This window comes from Eucalyptus grandis, chromosome 3, assembly GCF_016545825.1.
Source record: "Eucalyptus grandis isolate ANBG69807.140 chromosome 3, ASM1654582v1, whole genome shotgun sequence".
Lineage (NCBI taxonomy): Eukaryota > Viridiplantae > Streptophyta > Magnoliopsida > Myrtales > Myrtaceae > Eucalyptus > Eucalyptus grandis.
In genome coordinates this window covers 49,246,761-49,259,486 of record NC_052614.1, presented here as the reverse complement: position 1 = coordinate 49,259,486, position 12,726 = coordinate 49,246,761, and the positions used below count along the sequence as shown (strand labels likewise).

General features: G+C 38.3%; 1 protein-coding gene across 1 annotated transcript; it reads right to left on the bottom strand.

The window, feature by feature from the left end:
* Positions 1-11,821: 11,821 nt before the first annotated feature.
* On the bottom strand, positions 11,822-12,247 carry LOC120291918 (serine/arginine repetitive matrix protein 1-like). Its single transcript, XM_039309726.1, has one exon. The coding sequence runs from the start codon at positions 12,245-12,247 to the stop codon at positions 11,822-11,824; it is 426 nt and encodes a 141-aa protein (XP_039165660.1).
* Between the last annotated feature and the right edge of the window lie 479 nt (positions 12,248-12,726).

Below are 12,726 nucleotides of genomic sequence, written 5' to 3'. Positions count from 1 at the left end.
TAATAAAAAATTATTTCTAATTAGAAATTGTTCTTGAGGATAGAATGGTTATCAAATACCCTTAGAGAGCTTCCATGGGAAAGTACGAAGGAGACAGAACACTACGGTGTTGTGACTTTTGTGAGAGAGTGCGAGTTGTTACTCCGAGGAAGAGAGGGAGAGAGGGAGCATATAGAAATGATTAGATGACACTCTTTAATCTACTGTGATAATATATATATATATATAATAGTCTATTTTGGATCATAAAAAATAAAAAATAAATTATTATAAATTATTATGAAGTTCACTCTTTAAAAAATTTATGACTCATAACAAGTTGTTATTCTTACGATAATCCAATATTGTTATGTTAACAAAATCCAGATTACCAATTAATTTATCTCTGTCATAAAGCAAACTCAACGTCAAATTTAGGTCCGAAAGACTTTCACTACGTATGACCTATATCCAATGAATAATAAAGTCAATTATTGTAATATATATGTGTGACCTTTGTTCGTCCTATCTTTTTGTGCTTTTGACTAAACCTAGACAAGACAATCATAGAGGATAGGAAGTAGTCGAAGTGTGATGCAACATGGTGAAACCAAAAAACCATGATTGTAAAAGTATGTATCTTCCCTCTTAGTTATTTGTACTGCTATTTGAAGGGAGAAGTATTAAAAAAAAAAAAGCTATAAACCTATTGTATTTGTGCTAATTTAGTTCTAATTTTTTCAATTTGATCAATTTAATTTTAAACAGTTTCACATTGATATCAATTTAGTCTATTCAGCCATTTTAAACTGGAAATTTCTGACATTGGCCATCTTACGTGGCATGACTAGCGCTGACATTGGCATTTCTTAATATTTAAATACTTTTTCAAATTTTTATTTTATTTTTTCTTTCCTTTGTTTTTTTTTTTCTTTTTTCCTTATTACCCTTAGCCAATCGCCAACCAGCGAAGGTCACGACTGCCGCTGAGAGTGAGGGCTGGGATGCCCTCCCCAGCCTTTGGCATTGACCACTTGCTATTTGGATGACAGGATGAGGGTGGAACACGAACATGCGTGCACCCTATTGGAGAGAGTGAGAGAGTACGAGCGAGGGTGTGACGGTCATTGCAATGGTTTTCAGATGGAGGTCGACTATCACCCACGAGTAGGATGCAAGGAGGTTGAGGTTGAATCAAGCTGGTGGGGCATCGCATTTGTTTTTGTTGAAGATATAATCGAAGATCCTGACTATGGTACCGATTCTAATTGATTCAAAAGCACAAGGTCTTAGGTACCTTTCTTCAAAAGGAGAATTCTTTTTCAATCAATGCATGAATAATCGATACGAGGGGCTAGTGACAACATAATTTGCAATAAGCATTTATTTTCTCATGTGGAAAAAGGTTCATAATCCCCCGTATCAGTACGTCTTCCAAATGGAAACTTCATCTATGTTACCATGATTGGAATTATTTATCTTGGTCCGAACTTTGTCCTCAAGAATGTCTTGTACATTCTTAATTTTGAATTCAACCTACTCTATATTCCAAAAGTCTACATAGATAATTTATGTCGTGCTATATTTAGTTCCGACAATTGTTTCTTTTAGGACCATTCGACTAGCAAACTGATGGGCTTGGGTCATAGTGCTTGTTTTCTACATCCTAACTATCCACTATGTCCCTTAGCTAAACAGTCTCGGGCATCTTTTTCTATAAGGACTTCTCGAGCTGACCAACCATTTTCACTGCGTCATATGGATATATGGGTCCTTATCATACCTATCATCGTGATGGCTCTCGTTTCTTTCTTACAATTGTTGATGATTAAACACGGGGCACTCAGGTCTATCTTATGCAATCAAAAGCCAAACTTTTGCTCATCTATCGAATTTCATTTCTTTAGTCAAAAATCAATTCAATCAATCTGTGCAATGAAATTTTATAGATAATAGGCATGAATTCTTCACTTTTTATTGCATCAAATTTCTGTCTTCACATGGGATACTCCATGAAAGTTCATGTACTTACATTCCATAACAAAATGGAGTTGTTGAGCATAAGCATGGACATCTCTTAGAAGTAGCTTGTGTATTGAAATACCAAGCTTCTATTCCTGCAATTTTTTGGGAGATTGTGCGGTCACAGCTATTTATCTGATTAATCATATGCTAACTAGAATTCTTGGTGGTAAAACTCCTTTTGAGATGCTATACAACAAACAACCAGAAAGTGATCATCTTCAAGTATTTGGTTGTTTATGTTATGCGACAAATTGTCCTATGGATAAAATGGGTCATTGTGCTACTTATTGTGTTTTCATGGGATACTCAGTGTGTCTTCATGGGATACCCTCTGCTTCATAAAGGATATAGAGTCATGAAAATCTCTATAGATAAGTAGGGATGTCATTTTTCACGAGGATATCTTCCCCTTCAAAGATATGATATCTTCTGTGACTTTGTCATCAAAAGGCCGACGCCCTTTTCTATGTGAAGAAGACTTATCAATGGCCTCGCAATACTTATTTGTTGCCCCGAAACAATCCATACTAGTTCCTCAAGAGCTATTTATTTCTCCAGCATCCTCTGAAGTTGGGTCCCCAGCAATATCACAGGTGTTATCTAAGGAAGTTCCTGCAACTATGGCTTCATTTGACCATATAGTAACTGTGACATCTAGATTTCGAGCTCGATTTCGATTAGATAAATTGGGCATTTCATCAACGCGATTACGGTGTTTTTTCTAAGTTGGTCACTCACGAGATAACTAGACTAACCGGGTGAGTTATTAAGGACTTTAAGGCAAATAGACTTGAGGATTCGATCGGGAATCAACTTCTCGAACGTGCTCATCTTTAGAGATCATTGCGACATAGTATAAAATCGATTTGAAATCAGAGATAGGTCGGTTCGACTGAGATGAATGACCGATCGTGGGTGACTCCACTAAATTAGAAAATTCTCATCGACCAGCACTAATTTGATTTTTACTGTCGTTTTGGTACCCTGTATCCGTATTTGAATCCTATAGATTTTCACGACAATCGAGAGTCGCCAATGTGTCGAGTGGGTTCATTGTGGCTCGAAGAAAATCGACCACGGGTCATTTGTCCTAAAAAGTTCTGAAAACTACCTAGAAGCCTAGGTCACGCTAAGAGCGCGTCAGAGTGAAATTAATCGCCAATCTAAGTCCGATTTTAGAAATTGAAGAGTTTGTCATGTCACAGGTCATTTTAGGAGTGTTAGCTCAGTCTCAGAAGATTTTTCTAACAATCGAGACTTTTTGGAAAAGAGTTGAGTTAGGGCCATTTTTATCATAATTTGCAGAGGACTGTTTTTATTGTGAAATTGGGATGCGAGTTGAATTATATGACGGGAAAAGTCATGAAATGGACAAGGATACATTGATGAATTTATTTGGGCTTCAATTGAAATTGTTGGTTTGAGAATTGAACAATTTTGAGTAAGATTGAAGAGGGAAAGATAGCAAATTCGTATGCCACTTATGCTCAACATTTTGGCCTACCTTAAAGCTTCTAGAAGGGGCATTTTTGGCAAGGAAAAGTGAGTGGAAGACAACTGGATTGGTGGGGCCAAAGAGAGAGAGAGTGCGAGAGGAAAATGGGAAATTGGTTTCTTCTTCCTCCTCTCTCTCCTTCGTTGACCGAACCCCCCCATCTTCCTCTTCGATTCTGCTTGACACCATGGAAGCCGAAGACCGAGCTACCGTTGTCGCCTCTCGCCACCGTCGTCGCACGCCCGCAAGCCACCGGAGCTGCTCGCACGCACCCGAGCCCGTCGCCGAGCTACCGTCCACGCGCGTCCACCCCCTCTCCTCCCTTTGGTTCGAACAAAACCGACCAGCAAAAGCAGAAGTAGTGACTGTTGTCGCTTGAAGGAGCTGACGTCGTCATCATCAAGCACTGCCGCCGTCCACCTCGTCTAATCGAGCTGGCCAACCTCTATTCCGCCTCGGTTCAGTCCCGTTCGGCCACCTTAAGCCACCGCCTGATCACTTTCGGCCACCGTCGGCCTAGCCGGAGCTCCGCCGCCCTTGGCCGCCTCACCAACAGGTGCATAGAGAAGGCAGAAAATGGGTATGACAGTGGGGTTTTGATCCGTTTTGGCTGTTTTCCCGAGCCCGGATGCTCGGCCCGCTTTGAGGAAAGTCGATCCTCGCGTCAACCTCATCGTTTTGAGTGAGTTTTACTCACTAATGCCTTATTAGTTTGTTAATTATACTTAAAGGTTGATTAGTGCTAGTTAAGTATAATTAAGTGGTTAGATTAGAATGGATTAACGATTATTAGTTAATTGCATTGTATATTAGTTAGGTGGTTAGTGTACTTAGATAGAGAATTGCCTATAGTATTTATTGGATGTTTCTTGGGATTTTTCCCGACCCTTATCGGGTGTTAATTTGGCAATTCGGGCCTAAGTGAAATTTTTAGTAATTAAATATTAATTTTCGAAATTAATTAATTTAATTATTTATTTTCAAAAAATTCAATTGGGATGGCCAGCGACCGAAATTTGGTGCGATTGTCGTGGCGCGATTCGTTTATTTAATTGAGCTTTATTTTGTCTTTGAATTGAATTATTTGTGAAATTGAGAATTATTCTTTAATGGAATAATCTTTGATTAATAATTGGAAAATAACCGGGTGTCGGTTGACAGCACCAAAAGTGTTTTGGTGGACTACGAGATAATTGTGGGATTTGTGGAAAGGAAATTATATTATTTTGGCTAAGGCCGACCGTGTGCTCACGAGTGGATATTTTTATTAGAAAGGATAAAAATGGTGATTTGATTAAGTGATTATTTTTGGCATACTATAAAGGTATGGCTGGCAGCTTCTGGTGAGCATCGAGGGTATACTATATCATCCTACGGGCTCTGATATGTCAGCTTTGGGTGAGCAGTATACTTTATTATCAGCTTTGGGTGAGCATATGGTATACTATATCGGCCTTCGGGCGATATGTCAGCTTTAGGTAAGCAGTATACTTTATTATTAGCTTTGGGTGAGCATATGTTATACTATATCGGCCTTCGGGCGATATGTTAGCTTTGGGTGAGCAGTATACCAGTATATTATATTGACCTACGGGCAATATGTCAGTTTTGGGTAAGCAGTATACTTTATTATTAGCTTTGGGTGAGCATATGGTATACTGTATCGGCCTTCGGGCGATATGTCAGCTTTGGGTGAGCAATATACCAGTATACTATATCGACCTACGGGCGATATGTCAGCTTTGGGTAAGTAGTATACTTTATTATCAGTTTTGGGCAAGCTATACTATTTAATTGTCAGCTTTGGGTGAGCAGTCATGATTTGATAGGACTTTATAGATAGTATGGAATGTGCTGACCAAGCATGGGTCGTGTTGACATGTGATCAACTAAGTCGATTGATCATTACTTTGATTTGATGTTGTGAATTGATTGATTGAATGGAAAGGACCGTAAGTGGTCTTGTTGGCGTGTAATCAACTAGGTCGATTCAATCGATGCTTCAAGTTGTGATGTGATTGCTTGGGTGCCTATTTGATTTGTACTAATATGCAGGTGGAATCTGAGGCCAAGGTAAGTCCTCGAACTCATGTTGTGCATATGCAGCCCTAAGGTGTATTAGTTTACTAATCGGGTCTTAGGGGGTAGAACTTGCTAAGACGTAGTCTCATCCCGGTTTAGGGAAAACATTTCAGGACCCTGATGAAGAACTTGAGGAGAAAGAACTCGAAGAGGAGTATCTGAAGGAGAACCCCGAGGATGATCTAGAGTAGGATCCTGATGACTGTTGTTGTAGAATCTAATTGAGTAGAAACCAACCCTTTTAACATGGTTTGTATATGTACATGTATGACTGAGTCATTATAGATGTACATAAGGGTGTTGGTTTTCAAGTTCAATTTTCTAGTCCTACTTATATATCCCATTGCTTTATTGTCTGGGGATTTTTTATAACTGCTTCCGCATGTGCTATTAAAAAGGAAAGGGTCGGTGATATATAGTCCTGGGATATCTCATTTTAAAATCGACCAAAGTTTGAAGGATGGTCACGTGACCGAGGGTCGGGGCGTGACAGTAACTTCTCCAGCACTTGATCATATATTAGCTTATCCACCCCGGCGTTATAGACGGCAAACCAGCCCACCTACATGGGCTAAGGACTACATTTGCTCAGTATTGCATTCTCCAGGTACCAAATACTTTATCTCCTCATATGTCTCATTTAGTTGGCTATCACCAGAACACATGTGTTGCATTAGTTGTCTCTCAGAAGAACCCGAACCACCTTCTTTTCATGAAGCATCGCATGATCCTCGATGGCAATGCTCAATGGAATTGGAGCTTAACGCACTAATGGAGAATCATACTTGGGACATTGTTCCACTGCCTCCACATTAGAGACCGATCGGATGTAAATGGGTCTATAAAATGAAGTTTAAGGCAGATGGATATGTTGAACGCTACAAAGATCGATTGGTGGTTGAGAGATTTACACAAAGAGAAGGTTTTAATTATCATGAGACATTCTCTCCCGTTGCAAAGGAAGTCACTGTCAGATCCTTCCTATCCATTGCCGCTATTCGTAATTGGCAGCGACACCAAATGGATGTCCATAATGTTTCTTCACGGTGATTTAGATGAAATATATATAGAGCTTCCATAGGGATTACGCAGATAGGGGGAGTCTCAGGTATGTCGCCGATGCAAATCCCTATATGGATTAAAACATGCATCCAGACAATGGTATTCCAAGTTCATTTATGCACTAACCAATGCAGGATTTCAACATTCTAAACATGCCTATGCCCTATTCACATGGAATGCAAGTAATTCATCAATTTATTTGCTGATACACATTGATGATATACTTATGATGGGAAACAATGACTCTCGTGTTGCCAAGTTCAAAGAATATTTGCACTCTACCTTTCTTATCAAGGATTTGGGATTTCTCAAATATTTCCTTGGTATTGAGATTGCTCGTTCTAATAGAGGCATTAGTCTTAGCCAAAGGAAATTCATCCTACAAATCATTTCAAAAACGGGATTGTCAGGATGTAAGCCAACTGTCATATAAATTGAATGGAATAGTAAGCTGACTACTTGTGAGTATGATATGAGTTCCTCTTCATTTATTTAGGATCCATTGCTCAAAGATCTATCAGGATATCAGCGACTTGTTAGGAAATCGGTATACCTTACTATTTTAAGACTATGTTATGCGGTACAAATACTCAGCTAATTCATGCATAGTCCGAAATAGTCTCATATGAATGTAGCCCAAAAAGTTTTGAAATATCTGAAGGGGTGTCCAGGACTTGGAATATTCGTATCTCGTGACTGCAATATGAAGATGACAACTTTTTGTGATACGGATTATGCAACTTGCTCAATGACTAGAAGATCTATAACTGATTTTTGCGTCAAATTGGGAGATTTGTTAATTTCATGGAAAAATGAAGAAGCAGTCAATTGTATCGCTGTCATCAGCCGAATCGGAGTATCGAGCTATGGTGAAAACTACCTGCGAAATAGTTTGGATTCAATGATTACTCTCAGACCTTGGATTACAAATCAGTGGACCAACTGAATTGTTTGTGATAACAATGCTGCACTCAAATTGGCGACAAATCCAATATTTCACAAAAGAACAAAACATACAAAAGTTGATTGCCATTTCACTTGAGACAAGATCACAAAGGGAGTTCTTGTAACAAAGGGACTTAGAACTTTGGATCAACCAGCGAATATCTTCACTAAACCACTATGTCAGAGATAATATGCGTACTTATTAAGCAAGCTAGGTGTCCTTGACATTTATAGGCTACCAGTTTGAGGGGGAGTGTTGAAGATATAATTGAAGATCCTGATTGTGGCACTATTTCTAATTGATTAAGTGAATTTGTAATTAATTTAGTGGATAGGAAATTATGATTATTTGTATATTATTTCCTTATTTTCTTTTCATTCTTACACTATCAGTGGCTCATTGTAATTGTACACAATTCAATGAATATACATGAACCTTTCCCTCTCCACTCCTCCTCATTTTCTGTCAGTTTTAGGTCTAGTCCTGTACCCTGTTGTGCACATTCCAATCCCCCCACACAGTTCAATCTGGGTTCAACAATGCGTCTTTAGAACTTGTATTTGTTCTCGAATCAAATTTGGAACTCTTGTTGCGTAAGCTTTTGAGTTTCTTAAGTCTAGTGACTCGTTGTTCCACTCATAGTTGCATCGGGGGTATACTATATCATCCTACGGGCTCTGATATGTCAGCTTTGGGTGAGCAGTATACTTTATTATCAGCTTTGGGTGAGCATATTGTATACTATATCGGCCTTCGGGCGATATGTCAGCTTTAGGTAAACAATATACTTTATTATCAGCTTTGGGTGAGCATATGTTATACTATATCAGCCTTCGGGCGATATGTTAGCTTTGGGTGAGCAGTATACCAGTATATTATATTGACCTACGGGCGATATGTCAGTTTTGGGTAAGCAGTATATTTTATTATCAGCTTTGGATGAGCATATGGTATACTGTATCGGCCTTCGGGCGATATGTCAGCTTTGGGTGAGCAGTATACCAGTATACCATATCGACCTATGGGCGATATGTCAGCTTTGGGTAAGCAGTATACTTTATTATCAGTTTTGGGCAAGCTATACTATCTAATTGTCAGCTTTGGGTGAGCAATCATGATTTGATAGGACTTTATAGATAGCATGGAATGTGCCGACCAAGCATGGGTCGTGTTGACATGTGATCAACTAAGTCGATTGATCATTACTTTGATTTGATGTTGTGAATTGATTGATTGAATAGAAAGGACCGTAAGTGGTCTTCTCTTGTCAGATTTGGTGAGGGGTGACCTTGTCTAGGCCTCGCCCTCGCCCCCGCCTTCGCTCGTTGGAGACTGCAAAGGGTAATAACGAAAAATGAGAGAAGAAGAAAAATGAAGGAAAAATGAGAAGAAAAATTAATAAATGAATTAGAAAAAAGTATTTAAAAATAAAAAAATTCACATCAATATTAGTCATATCGCGTAAAATGTTGCCGTCCACGTCGGCAATTTCCACCGTAAATTGGTCGGATGAAAGTTTAGAAGTGAATTGATATCAGTTTATATTTGTACTTTTTCATTATACGAAGGGAGATATTTCACTTTTGAACCGTCAAACCTAAATTACTTCAAAACCAACTTCTGATAATAACTCGAGTTCATGGGGCTTTTTCATCATCCGGCACTTAAAAGCGAAAATCCGCAAACTCGTGCTATTGATCACGAATTAGGCCACTTATTTAAATGAATCACCAATTGACTAACTACTGTATCCCACTGCAGTCCACGCAGACACATCGTCCAAAAAGTGGTGCAAACATGTTGCGGTCCCTGCCGCTCATTCGTTTCCTGAAGTATGAAAGAGTATGGATGAATACCATACGTTGAAAGACATTTAGTTGGCTGCGGAACGCTATAGATAAATTCATTCATGGCTGACTTCTTCTGAGGTACATTGGAACTTGGTAATGACCAAAATCCCAAATCAGTATGCTCGTCATAATTTATTTTAAACTAATTTTTGACCACCGAAAATTCTAAAGTGGTACATCTGTAACAAATTTATCAAAAATTAATTTTTGACAACAAAAAAACTCAAAACTAGTATACTTGTGATAAATTTACCACTTGTTAGTTTCTGTTAAATTTTACCTTCAAATTATTAAATTAGATAATATGTGACAATTAAAGGCGGGATTTCACCCTCTGTTTGTCAAAGTTATATTAGTTTATGATTTTTTGGGTATTAATCCATTTTAATACATGACAGATAAATTTATCATAAATGTACCAATTTTAAGTTTTTATAATAGAAAAAATAGTTTCTAGTAAATTTATCATATGTGTACTACTTTGGGATTTTTTGTGATAAAAAAATAAGTTCAAAGTAAATTTGTTATAAGTGTATCACTTTAGAATTTTTAGTGGTAAAAAAATTAGTTTAGAATAAATTTGTCATAGGTGTATCAGTTTAAGCTTTTTGTGATATTAACACAATTTGCAATGACCATTGAATTTCATATATTTTGGATTGACAAAAATAGATATCTTTTATATAATGCTTACGAAAAAATAGCAAGGTACCTCAGCGCATATAATTTTTTTACATCATGGTTTTAGTGTTTTTTTAGATGCCCTTACTTCTTACATACTCCGTGTGAAAATGTCTCATGCATAATAGAAAAAAGGCTGCCAATTCTTTGATATGGTAAATAGGAGACTATATATTCTGAGACTTACCAAATAACAATTCACCACAAAAATAGTTTTTAAGATAGAAGTGACGAAGAGCACATAAGTTACTATGAAAGCAATGGCGAAGAAGAGCTAGTTCTTACTTTCCAAATAGCAAAAGTTTAAAATTGAAGGGGATCTACAATAGGAAAATAACTATATTAAAGAAACTGTGCAAATATGAAAACAATTACAGTGATTGTGTCTATGTAATGGAAAAGAAAGGAGTGTTTTTTTTTTTTTTTGGGTCTTAAGTAAATTCAGTCGTACAGAATTGGGAAATAACCCATCTCAAATATTGTCGCGACCTATTTTTTCGGGTGCACCACCTAAAACTAGGTTAATGGACTACTAAGTTTTTTTAAACTTAGCTCAGGCTCTCCCAAGCCCATACCAAATCGCGACTTAAGGTTCAATTATTTAACATGCAAATGATTAATATCTAGGAGTCGCCACTAATCGGTTTATGATAGGTCGATTAGATACCTAAGTAAAATAAATGGAGATTTATTTTACTCCTGCGAACGAGAGACTAAAAGTACGGGGACTTGGTTCTGTTTAGAATTTTCTAATGCCATTTCGGTACCATTTCTTTCAATTTTCAATTTTTTTTTTTTTGCATGCGGCTTGGATTTATTTTAAGTTAAATCATTATCATGCAAATGTAGTGATCACACGGGTGTTCATCCATTATTAAAGCAATCAAATAAATAAATTGCATCACACAAAGCAAACAATCATTTTTTTTTATTTTCTTAAAAATTAGAATTCTCTTATAAAATGCATTTTAAAACTAAATGACTTAATCTTATTAATGTGCAAAGTCTAATTAAATGGGCCTCTCATGCAAACTAGTTAACATGCACCTAGATTTTTGTATTTTTAATTTTTTACTGAAGTTTAGAATTTATGAAAACCCTACATATCCTATATGCTTAAGCAAGATTTTGATTTTTTTGATTTTTGATTTTGATTTTTTTTAAAGATAAGTAATTATTAAATCTAAACTATCACAAAATCAAGCAATGAAGGATTAAAATAATCGAAAAAATAATCTGTTGTCTCACGAGGTCAAGTTAACGGTTATTCTAACCTAATTATCACAACAAAGAGATTAAAATAATTACAAATTTGATCCGAAATCTTACGGACCAAATTAAATAATTATTGTGATTTAACAATTAAAATCTCACTAAAAAGCCCAACAATTAAAATAATTAAAAAAATGATCTAATGTTTCTCGGATCAAATTAATAATTATAATAATTCCTGACAAAATCCCTGTGGATAATGCCTACAAAAATTACAGATATTAACATCAAATATTACAAATTAAATACCTGAACTGAAAATGCTATCAAATGAAATAAACAAAAATAACATAACAAATAAAATAAACTAAATTATAAAGAAAGTAAAAAGTAAAAATAATAAAAAACTACTAGGTAAGTAAAGGAGACAGAGGGTGACGCCGGAGGGAGGCAGGCGGTCGGCTGGCGGCGTTGGGACTCCGGCGAGGGCTAAACAGCGCCGAGACTGCTGGTCGTCGGTGGCGGCGGTGCACGGGCTCCGGTGGTGCTGGAGTCGCAACCTGCAAAGACGGGCGAGGGTGATCGCGGTCCGGTGCGGGCGGAGGCGGATCGGCGAGCGTCGGAGCGGCGGCTGTGCGGGTCGGGGCTGCGGGTGCTGGTGCGTGGGCGAGCAGTGGAGGCGAGTTGTAGGTCGCTCAGGCTCGGGAGCGGCGCGGTGGTGAACGGTGAGAGCTCGGCTGCCGCGGAGCGGCGGTGGAGCGGAGCAGGCCTCGGGCTTCGGAGGCGCGGCGTCGGGTGCGCAGGCGCGGCGTCCGGTGAGCGGAGACGGGCGGCGAAGGCACCGGGTGCTGGGCTGAGGCGAGCGGCGCGGTGATGCGACGAGGTCAGGAGCGGCAGGCTTCGGAGTTCCGGCATCGGACTGGGCAGCAGCAGGTCGCGGGTGCAGAGGCGCGGCAGTGGGCGTCGATCCGGGTAGCAGGGATCAGCAAAGCAGCAAAAAGAACCCTGGAGAAGATGAACAGTAGGGGTCTTGTCACTTTTTTTTTTTTTCCCTCGTCTCTCTCACGTCCCCTCACGTCCACTCTTTGTAGCACTCTTTTGACTTTTTCTTTCACAAACAAACGAATTCTTTCTTTTTCCTCTTGAATTTTCAACTCCAATCAATCGAAGGAGCAAGCCCCCAAAAATTCCACACGTATTCTCCAAAATTTCGAATTCCCCCAATTTTCACCCCTTTTTCTTGAAAAATGCAGCACTCTTTTATAGTGGTTTCAGACTACTGCGTTTTTAAGGCATTTTCTAAGTTTCCATCTCTTACCACATTAAATTAAATCTGTAAATTATAATATGATTTCGCAATTATCTTGATCTTGTTCAGATTTATTTCATTTTGC

Excerpts from the sequence above, each read along its gene's own strand:
- LOC120291918 (XM_039309726.1), bottom strand. The coding sequence starts at position 12,247 with ATGCCGGAACTCCGAAGCCTGCCGCTCCTGACCTCGTCGCATCACCGC.